The sequence below is a fragment of the Rana temporaria genome, chromosome 12, assembly GCF_905171775.1.
Source record: "Rana temporaria chromosome 12, aRanTem1.1, whole genome shotgun sequence".
Classification (NCBI taxonomy): domain Eukaryota; kingdom Metazoa; phylum Chordata; class Amphibia; order Anura; family Ranidae; genus Rana; species Rana temporaria.
Window position 1 is genome coordinate 99,655,972 of NC_053500.1, and position 15,641 is coordinate 99,671,612.

At 42.7% G+C, this 15,641-nt stretch overlaps 1 protein-coding gene across 1 annotated transcript in view; it reads right to left on the reverse strand.

Annotated features, from left to right (window-relative positions):
* The window catches only part of MRPL45 (mitochondrial ribosomal protein L45), a 189,403-nt gene that overhangs the window by 124,539 nt on the left and 49,223 nt on the right, over positions 1 to 15,641 (reverse strand). Inside the window, exon 3 of the mRNA XM_040329829.1 lies at positions 4,057 to 4,174. Coding sequence (XP_040185763.1) covers positions 4,057 to 4,174 — 118 coding nt within the window. The remainder of the gene's footprint in view (positions 1 to 4,056; positions 4,175 to 15,641) is intronic.

Below are 15,641 nucleotides of genomic sequence, written 5' to 3' on the forward strand. Positions count from 1 at the left end.
GCGTCCCATACAGAACACTGTTGGATCTCAGTTTAAACGTTCACGCCCATGCGTCCCATTCACAGACGAGCACACAGGCTGCCCGGAGTGTGGGAGGGCACAGTGAGAGAGGGGGCTGGAGGAGGCAGAGCGGATCCACCCCCTTCCATTCGGCTGTGAATGTCAGAAGCAGCCGGGAACAGCACAGTGACATGATGGATGTCTGCTCACAGCACGCATGTTCCTGCACGCTTCTGGGCTGTTAATCAGCCCTGCCAGCCTCCCTCCGGAGTCACCCGCAGCAGTGACTCGGCCAACTGCACATGCGCAGTTCCCAGCTGCCAGCTGATCGGCCTTTTTACGGGGAATAAGAGCGGCGTGGGGGGGAAATGCATGCCTGTCCCCCACCCCAGTCCACCCCTGAATATGGTGTAACTTGTAAAAACTGTATGATATGACATCTTAGGAAATGCTAAAGGAGCTCTCTTTATAAAAAGGAGACCAAAAAAAACTATTAAGAAGGAAAAGCAAGAACAGTTGCTCCTGGCATGGACATGAAGAAAATGTGAACCATGCAGGGAAGAAACAGAGCAGAGTAGAGGAAAAGGTAGACGGAAAGGAAGGGTAGGAAAAGATAAGATACAGGTCAAGACAGGACCAGAGCTGTCACAATCATGGGAAAGAAGGAAAATGGCTCAGGGTTGCAAGGGAAGAATGATGCAACTCAGAGTTATGATGGGGAGTTGATTAGTCTAATTTTGAAATAGATAGACGAAGAATATATAACCCATATTGTCCACAATAAGAATTTTTTTTCCAAATAATTATTTCTTGGGCTAGGAGCTTTTCCAGTGGTAGTGGTAGTGACGAGTGTATAGAAGATTAGAATTTGGGTCGAGGAGGCAATTTTTAAGTGGCACGTACCATCTCTGCATAATATTGCACCTGCATCTTTAGCGACTGAGAGGTAGCAGGAATCCTCTCATCCTCTAAGTCCTCAGACTGCAACTGACCCTCATCTCCAGAGAGGGATTTTTCACCCTCAGAAAGTTCATCTGATGAGAGAGCCAGAGCAGATGAAGGGGATCTACCCCTTTTCTGCTATCTTTCAAGGAGGTTGACATTATAGTAGCAATCCTTCCTTCTAAAGGTATCCAAAGCAACTTTTAAAGCGTCCTCAGTGACGTATACAGGAGCTGCCATAGGAGAAGCTGCAGAACCAAATAGGGGTTCATCCTGTGAGGCTGCCATCAGGCTGACAGAGGGGGATAGTAAACTGCAAGCAAGCACAGAATCCTTAGCCATAAGCGGGGGTATTTTCTGATGCCTCTTACTAGCCCTTGCTCCTCTTCTTTGTGACATACTCCTTACTGCAAAGCAAAAGGTACTATCCACAAAAAAAAATGCAATCACTGTTGTGATATAGTCTTACAATACACATATATCAGCTCACTGCACAATCGGATGCCGAGTAGGAGTCTTAGGTTTGCCTGGTTCAATCCACAGGGATGCTTACAGCCCATAGCTCTGTGTCCATGCCGCTTACAGAAGGCTTCTGGCGTGCTGGGCTTTAAATCAGCCTCTTGGGGCATGCACACAGGTGCTCCATGTCTGCGCACGGGCACGAGCAACCACGGCCCTCCCCCTCTCCATCTGCCCATATAGACAGCAAAATAGCGTGCTCCCGGCGCGCGCGTCGACTGTCATGGCGGTGCCCAGGGCGAAGAGGAGAAGGGGGAGAGATCACTGGGGGCTGCATTGAGGGGACCCCTGTATGCGTTTGAGGCAGAGCCTGCAGCGCAGGAGGTGAGTGGTGTTTTTATTGATCGACTTCACTGAGCTTTGTCCTGGAGGGCTATGTAAGAATACACCAGGTATACACTTACTCCCTCCAGTGGCGAAAACCAGGAAAGACATCCTACTCACAAAAGATAAAAAAAAAAAAATATCCTCTCTTACCTTATCCACGCCGCAGGAAAGCTAATAAGAAGTAGTTCCAGCTTTCACCCATCACGGCGGGCAAGTTGTGCCAACCTTTAGGTTTATCAAGGGTTCCATTAGAGAAACCTCATACCTGGACCTGTAGAAGACTCTGCCTTCAAGGTCTGCTGTCAACCAGAGCTTGTTTCTCGATGTTCCAATGCCTTCCAAAATTTAAAATTTAAACAAGAGTGGGGGAAAGTGGAAAAAGAAGGGGGGTAGAAAAACAAAGGGATGGGGGGGTACGCTGGGGGGGGGGGGACCTTAATTACTTAATGGGTTATTTAGTCACAAGTGATTGGACACTGGTAAACCCAAATTAAAATTGGAGTTCCTCCCCTATATAACCCCCTCCCAAATGGAGAGTACCTCCGTTTTTTTGCCAGTGTCTAAGGCGTTTGGTCACATTGAACATGTGCTAAGAAAAAGCTCTTTTGATGGTCTTTCTGCGGAGGCCTAGGAGCTATAACCAGATCCATACCTTGGCCCGATATCAAAAGCCTAAGATGGGTGGTACCCGGGCCTTGTGTAAAAAAGTAACAAGGTTTGCCTGTAATGTCTCTCTGCGGAGGTCTGGGCTCTGGGATGCAGACTTTGGTGTACTAATGCAACTGTGGCACAATTATTTGGTTGCAAGCCTTTTTATTAATTGATTTCTTTGCATTGTGCTCTGCACATACAACAAGGGGTAGCTGAATTATGATACTCTTGTAAACACAGCTTGTATTTATTATTTCACTCACCTGCTTTTGAGGTGTCCTGATCCAAGTTTAAAATTGTTGACCTCAGCCTATAGACAGATCCCAAGGAGTCATAGTCTTAACCATTCTAGGCGTGCAACGCTCCATGGCTACTAGGAATCTAATAACTAAAGGGGTTGTAAAGGTTCATGTTTTTTTACCTTAATGCATCCTTTGCATTAAGGTGAAAAAAACACTAGCTTTCAAGGGCCAGGTGACATGGCCAGTGGACAATCCACAACTTGTGGCAGGTGACAATCCACAACTTGTGGCAGGTGACAATCCACAACTTGTGGCAGGTGACGTGGCCAGGTGACATGGCCAGGTGACGTGGCCAGTGGACAATCCACAACTTGCGGCAGGTGACGTGGCAAGTGGACAAACCACAACTTGCGGCAGGTGACGTGGCCAGTGGGCAATCCACAACTTGTGGCAGGTGATGTGGCCAGGTGACAATCCACAACTTGTGGCAGGTGATGTGGCCAGGTGACAATCCACAACTTGTGGCAGGTAACGTGGCCAGCTGACTTGGCCAATGGACAATCCACAACTTGTGGCAGGTGACATGGCCAGGTGACGTGGCAGGTAACGTGGCAAGTGGACAATCCACAACTTGTGGCAGGTGACTTGGCAAGTGGACAATCCACAACTTGTGGCCAGGTGACGTGGCAAGTGGACAATCCACAACTTGTGGCCAGGTGACGTGGCAAGTGGACAATCCACAACTTGTGGCCAGGTGACGTGGCAAGTGGACAATCCACAACTTGTGGCAAGTGGACAATCCACAACTTGTGGCAGGTGAGGTGGCATGTAGACAATCCACAGCTTGTGGCAGGTGATGTGGTAAGTGACACGCTAAATACAAGTACACTGCTGCTCTCTCAGCTTCTGCGACTCACTCTGGTCTCAAAAAATGGCTGAAATGGTTAAATAATACTGTTTTTTGAGCTTAGGGAGGGTCTTATGCTGTTTAACTAAAACGCCGCTAAACGCCGGTTTCAGCCTTTAAAAACATGCCTTCAGCAGAGTTTGCACCGGCGTCTCGTGTGCATGGGGCCTAAATCTTTTCCACTGCTCAAAAAAGAGCCATCACTTGTTCTGTTTGGGGGGTGGGAAACCACCACAAGAGAAAAAGACACCCACTTTACCATTGTTCTTTTGTTCTTGTGGAACTTGTGTGCTCTGGACATCCGGAAACAAATGAAACTGAGGACACAAGGTAATGAGACGTGTGTATAAATACAAGACAATAAGATGGAGAGGAAAAAAAAAAAAACACACCGCGCGCACACACACACACACACAAACAAAACAAACAAACAAAAAATCATAAAAATCACTGAAGGTAAGAACATACGCCAAATGAGAGGCTGCTGTCTGCTTTAGCTGTTCTGTTCTCTGTTTCAAACCCTCCTTGGAAAGTGTTGACAGGCGGGCATCACCTTCTGGGGGTACATATGGGTCGAAAATCCCAGCTAGAAATAAAGAGAATATAATTAAATGGGCATGCAAGTCTGTGACTGGACAGTGAAAGAGAAACACTGCAGTGCTGCTGTGGAAGAGTACATAAGATGTCAGTAGTAGATCTGTCAGTTCATCTTTAGTACTGGGGACTTTTTAGTACCACTACTTAAACCCCAACTCTAGGCAAAAACTCTGCTCCCCATAATCCTCCCTCTAACCCTTGCTGTCCTGTACCCCCCTCCCTCCCCAATCTAGGTCTTTCACTGATGCAGTTTTCTCCTGCAAAGTGTGCCAATCCAGCACCATAGATTAACCCACTCTGGTGGTGAACAGCCAACGGGAAGTGTCCATCTCACACAGACAGTGACAAAGGACACCCAGAAGGACCCCACCAGGAAGTAACAGAAAGCCCCAGCACTGGATGATCACAGGACTACAACTTAAAGAAACACTAAAGGTTTGTTTTTTATTAGATCAATTGATTGCTGTAAGCTAGAGCATTTAAATATCATTTACCTCGCGTTTCCTTTTGACCTCCAAAATACAGTAATTTAGCTTTGAAAATGCCATTTCCTGTCTCTCCTCTTCTTGCTTTCCACCAGCATCTGAGCCGTTTTGCATGGTGGAAAGCAGAATGTGCTCACCCCCTCCCTATGACTACAGCCCTGCGTGAAGATGCTCTCTTATCCCTCACAGGCATGGAGGCTAAGCCTAATGGGAACTGTAGTTCCCATTAGGCCGTGATGTAGCAAGAATGAATGCGCACCGCAAACCAGGAAGTCAGTGAGAATAACGATTCAGAAGTGACGGAGGTGAATAAAACAGCTCGATTTCAACAGGTATCAAACTAGTTATAATCCAAAACATTACTTTTTACTTTATCAGCTACTGTCAGACTTTAATTTAAGAGGAAAATATTTTTGTCTTTACAACCCCTTTAATGCTGAAGCTTAGGCAAAAAAAAAAAAAAATTAAATTAAACAGGATCCCCAGCAATGAAGTGTGTCCCATGTCACCAGATACCCTCGCAGCGGTGATCTTCTGGTGCTGCGCCTGTGACAGGCACTCATAAAAAGTGCTGTACTTCATTCACAGCACCCTTTTTTTTTTTTTTTTATAAATTCTTTATTTTGTTAACAACAATCGTGACAACATTATGCATTAATATACAGTCACATATCAGTATTTCAATTTACAGTTTTCATCAACTTCTCTGATTATTACATTCTTTACATTACCCCTATCTTCTTTACCACTGGTTATCCCTTAATTCTGAACAGCTCAACTATCACTCTATATTCTTAACACAAAACCTTTTTTCCTCAGGACCGACTGAGCCCCCCCATTCTCAGCCGCACCCTTCTTGTCCTATGCTGTTTAAATATAAATATATAATAAAAAAAAAAAACAGAAAAAAACAGAGGAAAAATTAATAAAGAAAGAAGGAGAAAAAAAAAAAAAAACACAAAAAAAAACCCTCCCCGAGGTCCGGTTCCCCCCCCCTGCACCCCCTTATGGATTCTGTTTCTTATACTCCTCATATGGTAACCATACCTCCTGATATTTCCCTTCCTGTTCTTTTAGTATCATAGTCAAGTTTTCCATTTGTTGAATCTCCGTTATTCTCCCTATCCATTGCATTTTTGTTGGAGCTACTGTACTTTTCCAAAGACTCGGAATGCATGCTTTTGCTGCCGTAAGCAGATGTCTCACCAAAGAATTTTTGTATTTTTCATTGGATAACGGAATATCATGCAAAAGGAACACTGACGGTTTTTCTACAAGAGCCACATCTGTAATTTTTTTTACTGTTTCAGCCACCATCTTCCAAAAATCTCGCACTCCAGGACACTCCCAAAAAATATGTAATATGGTACCTACTGCATTTTGACACCGCCAGCATTGATTGGACACCTGTGGGAACATCGTATTCAATACTGCCGGAGTTCTATACCACCTGGTTAATATCTTGTACCATCCCTCCTGATATTTAGTTGCCATCGAGGCTTTATGGGTAAATAGCAGTATTTTCTTTTTCTGTAGCTCCGAAAAAGTCATTCCTAGGTCCCTCTCCCATGCTTTTAGAAAAGCCAGTTCTTGTGGAGCTCCTAGTTCTACCACCATTGCATACATAACAGAAAGTAAGTGTCTCAGAGGCTCTCCCTTTATGTTTCTATTTGTTTTTATTTCAAAAAGTTTTTTAAAAACATACACAATTCACATTAAATTACATTTATGTTAAATTTATACGGAACAAATTCATCTTTAAATACACTCAACATAACTTAAATATACAGGACAACATTAAAGACAACATTCTCGATTTGCGTCTATCTTACACCTTTTTATCTTTCTCCCTCTCCTTTCCTTTATCTCCCCTCTTTTCTCATGCTTTCCCTCCATCCTCCTCCAAAAGAAAAAAAAAAAAAAAAAAAGGGGGGGGGAGGGAGGGGGAATTAAATACTACGTGTATCTTTATCCTCTTCTCCCTTTCGTGACACCTATCAAAATATCTTTGTGTGTTTTGTTTTATATTTTTCCCCAGTGATTAAATCCATTTATTTTTATTTTCCCTTCCTTTCCCTTCCTCTTAAGGGGGAAAGTTAATTAACATTTCTCTCCTTCAAGTCCACTCGTGAAAAAAAAAAAAAAAAAAAAAAAAAAAAAAAAAGGGGGAAAAAAGGGGAAAAAAAAAAAAAGGGGGGGGGGGGAGGAATTAAATACTACATGTATCTTCATCCTCTTCTCCCTTTCGTGATACCTATCAAAATATCTTTATGTGTTTTATTTTATATTTATCCTCAGTGATTAAGTCCATTTATTTTTATTTTCCTTCCTTAACCACTTGACAACTGGGCACTTAAACACCCTTAATAACCAGACCAATTTTCAGCTTTCGGTGCTCTCACATTTTGAATGACAATAACTCAGTCATACAACACTGTAACCAAATGAAATTTTGTCCTTTTTTTCCCACAAATAGAGCTTTCTTTTGGTGGTATTTGATCACCTCTGCGGTTTTTATTTTTTCCGCTAATAATGAAAAAAGAACGAAAATTTGGTAAAAAAATGAATTTTTTTTCATTTCTATTATAAAATTTTGCAAAAAATAAATTTTTCTTCATAAATTTGGCCTAAAATGTATACTGCTACATATCTTTGGTTAAAAAAAAAAAAATTGGGTTATTATTTAGTCTGGATGAAAGTTATAGGGTCTACAAGCTATGGTACCAATTACTGAAAATTTATCAATTTGATCACATCTGAAGTACTGACGGCCTTTCTCATTTCTTGAGACCCTAACATGCCAGAAAAGTACAAATACCCCCTAAATGACCCCTTTTTGGAAAGAAGACATTCCAAGGTATTTAGAAAGAGGCATGGTGAGTTTTTTTAAGTTGTAATTTTTTCCCACAATTCTTTGCAAAATCAAGGTTTTTTTTTTTTTTGGTTTTTTTTCCACAAAAGTTTCATATTAGCAGGTTATTTCTCGCACACAGCATATTCATACCACAAAATACACCCCAAAACACATTCTGCTATTCCTCCCGAGTATGGCGATACCACATGTGTGAGACTTTTACACAGCGTGGCCACATACAGAGGCCCGACATGCAGGGAGCACCATCAGGCGTTCTGGAGCACCCAGACCAGTTCTGACATTTCTCTCCTACATGTAAAAATCATCATTTATTTGCTAGAAAATTACATAGAACCCCAAAACATTATATATGCTTTTTTAGCAAAGACCCTAGAGAATACAATGGCGGTCGTTGCAACTTTTTATCGCGCATGGTATTTGCACAGCAATTTTTCGAACGCATTTTTTTGGGAAATAAAACAGTTTTGTGCTTTTTAAAAAAAAAAACATTAAAGTTAGCCCAATGTTTTTGCATAATATGAAAGATGAAGTTACGCCGAGTAAATAGATACCCAACATGTCACCCTTCAATATTGCACACGCTTGTGGAATGGCGCCAAACTTCGCTACTTAAAAATCCCCATAGGCGACGTTTTAAATGTTTTTACTGGTTACATGTTTTTAGTTACAGAGGAGGTCTGGGGCCAAAATGATTGCTCTCGCTCTAACGTTCGCAGCGATACCCCACATGTGTGGTTTGAAAACCGTTTTCATATGTGGGCGGGACTTACGTACACATTCGCTTCTGTATACGAGCACGCGGGAACAGGGGCGCTTTAAATATTTATTTTTTATTTTTATTGTTCATTTTACTTTATTTATTTTAGTTTGACACGTTTTTCCCCAAAAATAAATGTTTTGATCACTTTTATTCCAATTACAAGGAATGGAAACATCCCTTGTAATAGGAATATAGCATGACAGGTCCTCTTTACAGTGAGATGTGGGGTCAATAAGACCCCACATCTCACCTCTAGGCTGGGAAGCCTGAAAAAAAAACAAAAAAAAAAAAATGATCCTGGCTTCGATCGCAGCGGTGAGTCAGAAGAAGCACCGGAGGGCGAAGGGAGTGGGGACGTCCACTTTTGCCTCCCGTAAGAACGATCAAGAGGCGGAACAGCCGCCAAGATCGTTCTTATGGTGTAGAGAATCGCCGGCTGAAAAAAATGATATCTGAATGATGCCTGTAGCTGCAGGCATCATTTAGATATCCCTGCACAAAGTCAAGGACCTCATATGACGTGGGCGGGAAGTGGTTAAAACACATTTTTTTCCCCAGAGTATTTTCTGGGTATTGCAGAGTATTTTCTGGGTATTGCAGAGTATTAGCCGGGGTATTGCAGAGTATTGTGCGGGGGGTATTGCAGAGTATTGTGCGGGGGGTATTGCAGAGTATTGTGCGGGGGGTATTGCAGAGTATTGTGCGGGGGGTATTGCAGAGTATTGTGCGGGGGGTATTGCAGAGTATTGTGCGGGGGGTATTGCAGAGTATTGTGCGGGGGGGGCACATTCGCGCGCGGGGGGGGCACTGCAGAGTGTCGCGCGCGGGGGGGGCACTGCAGAGTGTCGCGCGCGCGGGGGGGGCACTGCAGAGTGTCGCGCGCGGGGGGGGCACTGCAGAGTGTCGCGCGCGGGGGGGGCACTGCAGAGTGTCGCGCGCGGGGGGGGGCACTGCAGAGTGTCGCGCGCGGGGGGGGGCACTGCAGATTGTCGCGCGCGGGGGGCACTGCAGATTATCGCGCGCGGGGGGGCACTGCAGATTATCGCGCGCGGGGGGCACTGCAGATTATCGCGCGCGGGGGGCACTGCAGAGTAATTGCGCAGGGAAGGCAGAGTATTGCAGGGGTTAATGCAGAGTATTGCACAGGGAAGGCAGAGTATTGCAGGGGTTAATGCAGAGTATTGCACGGGTTAATGCAGAGTATTGCACAGGGAAGGAAGAGTATTGCAGGGGTTAATGCAGAGTATTGCACAGGGAAGCCAGAGTATTGCAGGGGTTAATGCAGAGTATTGCACAGGGAAGCCGGAGTATTGCAGGGGTTAATGCAGAGTATTGCACAGGGAAGCCAGAGTATTGCAGGGGTTAATGCAGGGATGGCTGAGCAGGGATGGATGGATCTGTGACTGCAATAGTCACAGATCCATCCACAGCGCTGCTGACACCCCGCGCTCCCCCCTCTCACACTGTATCGATCTGTACAGCGAGAGGAGGGAGGAACCGGCGTCATCAAATGACGCCGGTTTGTTTACCTGTGATCGCGCCGTCATTGGACGGCGCGATCACATGGTAAAAGACCGCGCGCACAGAATTTTCAGTGTGCGCGCCCGAGGCGGCGCGCATTACTGCTTCTGGTGGGCGCCGTTAAATAACGGCGACCCCCAGTTAAGCAACCACCTTGCCGCCGTTATATGACGGCGGCTGGTGGTTAAGGGGGAAAAATTTAATTAACATTTCTCCTCTTCAAATCCACTCGTGTAATAATAAAAAAAAAAAAAAGGGGGGGGGGGGGGGGGGGGGAGAGGAATTCAATACTTCATGTATCTCTTTCCTCTTCTCCCTTTCGTGATACCTATCAAATTTCTTTATGTGTTTAACTTTCTATTTATTCCCAGTGACTAGATCCATTTATTTTCACTTCCTCTTCCTTTCCTCTTAAGGGGGGAAATTTAACTAACATTTCTCCCCTTCAAATCCACTCGTGCAGGAGGGGAAAAAAAAGGGGGGGGGGAGAGGGAAAGGAGGGAGGGAAAGAAAAAAGAGAAGAGAAAAAAAGTCAATATTAATAAAGGAAAAAAAAAAAAACCCTTTAGGGAGTGACCTCCCTCTCTCTCCAGAGGTACTAAACCCACAAGCATATCTACATCCTATCTTCCCTGCTCATAAGATCTTGATAGGGCTGGGATTGCTTAAAGTCCACCCAGCCTCTCCAGATCTCTGCTTCTCTCTGGTTTATTTCCCAGTGCTGATCTTCCTCCATATTTCTAACTTTTTCCACTTCCTTTAACCATTCTTGTGTTGACGGGGCCTGTTTTTCCTTCCATTTTTTCGGAATCAATAATTTTGTTATATTTAGTAAAATAGGCACAATTGATGTTTTATATTTTTTCCTGGGTGTGGTTGTTACATGGAACAAACACTGCCAGGGCTCCAAAATAATCTCTACTTTACTAATCTCTTTTATTATTTCTAATATTTGTTTCCAGTATTGTTGGATTTTAGGGCACTGCCACCAGATATGGGCATGGGTTCCCACCTCCCCACACTCCCTCCAACACAGGGGTGAGACCTGGGGGTTTATCTTATGTAGTTTTGCTGGGACGTAGTACCACTTAACCAATAATTTAAAATTCATTTCTTTTATCCGGGTATTTATTGATGTTGAGTGTACATAATCTACCACTTTATTTCTCATATTTTCTGGTAATATTTGGTTTAATTCCCTTTCCCAACTTCTTGTTGGGCATATAGCTCCAACTTCCTGTTGTATTATCAGAAGCTTATAGATGGTTGAGATTCCGTAACCCCCTGTGTCCATTTGATCCACTAATTTTTCCCATACATTTAATTCACCAGTCCCCCTGAGTGGTCTAGGAAGGGAATCTAGAAAATGTTGCAATTGTTTATATCTCCAGACCTCCCAAGGGGAGGGCCCATATATTTCACGGAGTTCACTTAGTGAGCACAAGACATTCCCCTTCATTACATCCCTCAATCTTAAATAAGGTGCTGTAGTCCATTTTAGATATAATTTGTTGTCCTTCCCCGGAGGAAAGTAGTTGTTTCCTGTTAAGGGCATTAAGGGACTATTTTGTTGTAACTGTGAACCTTTGGCTAGTTTATCCCAGGTGTTAAAAACTACCGAAGTAATTGGTGCCACTGGTTCCGTCATCCCTCTAAACTGCCTCGGGATCCAGAGAATCTGCCCCAACGTTACTTTAGACATTTTTTCTTCCAAATCTACCCATTTTTTTATTTTTTTCCCCTGGGAAGCACATGCCCAATCTATCGCTCGCCTCAAGATTGCCGCCTCGTAATATTTTTCAAAGTCGGGGAGAAAGACCCCCCCCTTTTCTTTAGTCTTTGTTAGTATCCGAAAAGCAATACGATTTTTTTTGTTATTCCATACAAATCTCTGTATTACTGATCGTAATGTTTTAAAGAAGGTCCCAGGAATATCTATTGGTAAACTCTGAAAAATATATAGGGCCCTTGGGAGGATCATCATTTTGACTACATTTATTCGTCCGAACCATGATAGTCTATGGGCAGGGTATCCTTTGAGTTCGCTATTAATATTATTCAGCAGGGATATATAATTATCTTGGTATAGATCTGTATTTGATTTTGATAGTAACACCCCTAGATATTTCAACCCCTTAGTCTTCCACTTGAATGGGTACACTCTCTGAAGGTCCCTACTGTGATTTGTTGGTACCGAGATATTCAAGATTTCTGTCTTATCCATGTTCACTTTTAGATTTGATACTAAACTGTATTTTCCCACTTCCTACAAAGTTTTTGGGAGAGTTTGTATAGGGTTTCTTAGATATATTATAATATCATCTGCAAAAGCTGATATTTTGTATTCTTGTCCCCCCACCTCTATCCCCTGAATCTCTTGATTAGTTCTTATCGAAGTCAAAAATGGTTCCAAAGACAACACAAAGAGCAGGGGAGACAATGGACAACCCTGTCGCGTCCCATTAAAAAGCCTAAAGCTTTCAGATAAGGTCCCATTAACTTGAATTTGCGCCGTTGGAATAGAATATAGGGCCCCTATCCATTTAATCATTTGTGGGCCTAAACCATATTTCTTTAATGTCTGTAGCATAAAGTCCCAGTCTAGTCTATCAAAGGCCTTCTCGGCATCTATTGACAGAAACAAGGCTGGTCTTCTGCTTTTTTTGGCTTCGTGTATTAAGAACAGTTTTTAAGATATTGTCTCGAGTCTCTCTACCCGGTACAAAGCCTGCTTGATCTTCCTCTATAAGATCTGACATAAAGGGTTTTAGTCTTTCGGCCAATATCCTCGCATAAATTTTCATATCTTCGTTAATTAAAGATATTGGCCTAAAACTAGAACACATTGTGGGGTCTTTTCCATCTTTTGCTAAGAGAGATATATAGGCACCAAGGGCTTCTCCCCGTATTTTCTGTCCTTCCCCTATTGAATTCATATATCGGTGAAAATGTGGGCACAGGATATCAACAAATTTCCTATAATATAAAGATGTGTAACCATCAGGGCCGGGGCTTTTTCCCAATCTGCTGTTTTTTATGGCCAGCTCTATTTCTTCTCTTGTAATATTTTTATCTAATCCTTTTGAGTCATCTTCTGTTATCTCTGGTAACTTAATTCCCCTTAAGTATTTATTTATTTTATCTTTTCTATCTTGGATATCCCCTGGATCCTGTACGTCATTTACTTTATATAATTGTTGATAGTATTCCATAAAAATCTTACTAATATCTCTGGTGGAATGTTTAATTTCTCCCAGTTTATTTTTAATCTTAGCTATGTAATTTGGTTTTCTCTTGGGTTTAATCTGTCCTGCCAGCATTTTCCCCGGTTTATTGCCCCATTGATACTGTTTTTTAGCCATTTTATTAAAAATACGTTTAGTCTCTACTTGTAACATATCTCTCAGGGCTTCCCTTTTTTCCAGCAGCTTATTCAGTACATCTTTATCATTTATTTTTTTATGTTTCTGTTCTAAGTCCTGAATATCCTGTAATAGTTGTTGTTTTTGTGCTGTCCAGATTTTTTTCCTCTTTACTCCCTCTGCAATCAATCTCCCCTCATATATACCTTATGTGTTTCCCATAGAACAGATGGAGCAATATTCTCTATGTTGTTCTCTATAAAAAAGAAATTCATTTCCCTTCCCAAATCCTCTGCTATACTGTGATTATCCAGAAGTGTTTCGTCCAGCCTCCAAGATCCTTGCCTTTCCGGTACATCTTCCAGCTCTAGGCTGATTATGACCGGTGCGTGATCAGAGAGGGTGATCGACTTCACTTCTGCCTTTTTCAATCCCTCTAATAACAAATGGTCTAAAAAGATGTAATCTATTCTTGAATAGGAAGAATGCACCTGGGAGAAGTATGTAAAGTCCTTCCCTTTTGGGTACAGGACTCTCCAGGCATCTACCAGGTGCTGCCGATATAGTTTTTGTTTAACTGACCTTAGATGTTTACCCTCTGATCGGAGAGAGATGGGTTGGGTATCTAAGCATGGATCAAACACAAAGTTTAAGTCTCCCGCCATGATCACTTTTCCCTCCCCAAAATTCTCCAGCCTTTTCAATACATTTCTTAAAAACAAACTAGAATGAACATTAGGGCAATAAATATTTACCAGCGTGCAGAGGCTCTCCCTTTAAACATATCTTTTCAAAGTCAGATAACATTCGTAATTCTGCCATGTGTTGCGTAGCTACCCGTATATATGCTTTGAGTTGGATTAACCTGAAGCTATCCAAGTTTTCGGAGAACTCATTTTCGATCTCCTCACGGGTCATTACATAGTTATTCCTTGAGAAATGTACCATCCTACTAATTCCCTGCTGTCTTAACTCTTTAAACTGTTGGTCTACCAATCCTGGCTCAAAACTTAGTGTCCCCAATATTGGGGTCATAGGACTTGGGAGTACTGACAACTTTGTTTTCTTAAATACTTTTTTACTAACCTGGATTGTAGCTCCTAACGTGGGATGTCCCTTCACCTCTATTGGTATCACCCCCTCCTCAATCCACACTATTCCCTCCAAGGGTATGTCAGTTATATTTTGCTCCATCTGTATCCATGGTTTTTCCTTATCCGCTATACACCATTCTACCACTCTCATTAAATGCGCTGCTACATAATAGCTTTCCGGGTCCGAAAGTCCCACCCCTCCTCTTTCTTTAGGTAAAATCAACAACGTTCTGCGTACTCTCGGGGTTTTCCCTGCCCAAATAAATCTCACAAACCTGGAACTGATATCTCTCAAAAATCCGTCCGGTAACTTAATGGGAAGAGTCTGAAATAGGTATAACAATCTGGGCATCACGTTCATTTTAATGATATTTATTCTTCCAAACCACGTGAATACCTCCTTGTCCCACCTTACAAAGTCCAATTTTATTTGTCGGATTAAGGGTGCAAAATTAAGTTCAAAAACTTGGCTCAACTTATTTGGTATTTTGGTCCCTAAATAACTTATATATGCCTCCGTCCACCTAAATCCAAAATTCCCCACTAATTGTTGTTTCAATTTCTCGCTCAGTTCCACACCCATTGCTTCGGACTTGCTATAATTTACTTTAAAATTAGATAATTCTCTGTATTTACGTAGTTCTTGTAGTAATACCGGTAGAGATACTCCTGGCGAGGTTATAAAAAACAGCAAGTCGTCCGCATAGGCCACTACTTTATGTTCTCTTCCTTTTGTTACCAAACCCCTAACATCTGAATTAGCCCGGATTGTCCTTAACAATGGTTCTACCGTGAGAACAAATATGATAGGGGAGATTGGACATCCCTGCCGTGTCCCATTACTAATTGAGAAAGGTTTAGACATCAGATCATTCACTTTGACTCTTGCCCTAGGGCATGTATATAAACTCTTAATCCAATTTAACATCCCCTCTCTCAAACCTATATGTTGCAATACCACTCTCAGGAATGTCCAGTCTACCCTATCATTCACAGCACCCTTACCATAGTTTAAGATGTTGCTAAAGAACTCCCAACCGGTACTGCTCACCCATATCATCACAGCAGTGAGCTATCAAACTGTCACATGTGTGATTCACCATCTCCTTCATCGCAGCATTGCCAAGCTTAGAGCTATTTCTAGAGGAGAGAGACAGCGAATGCTAGTGGGGTTAAATCTTAACAATGTGCTAGAAACAAGGCAGGATAAGATTATGCAGCCTCCAGGGCTGGGCTTTAACCACTTGCCTACTGTGCACATACACCCCCTTCCTGCCCAGACGAAAATTTAGCTTCTGGCACTGCGTCGCTTTAACTGACAATTGCTCGGTCGTGCGACGTGGCTCCCAAACAAAATTT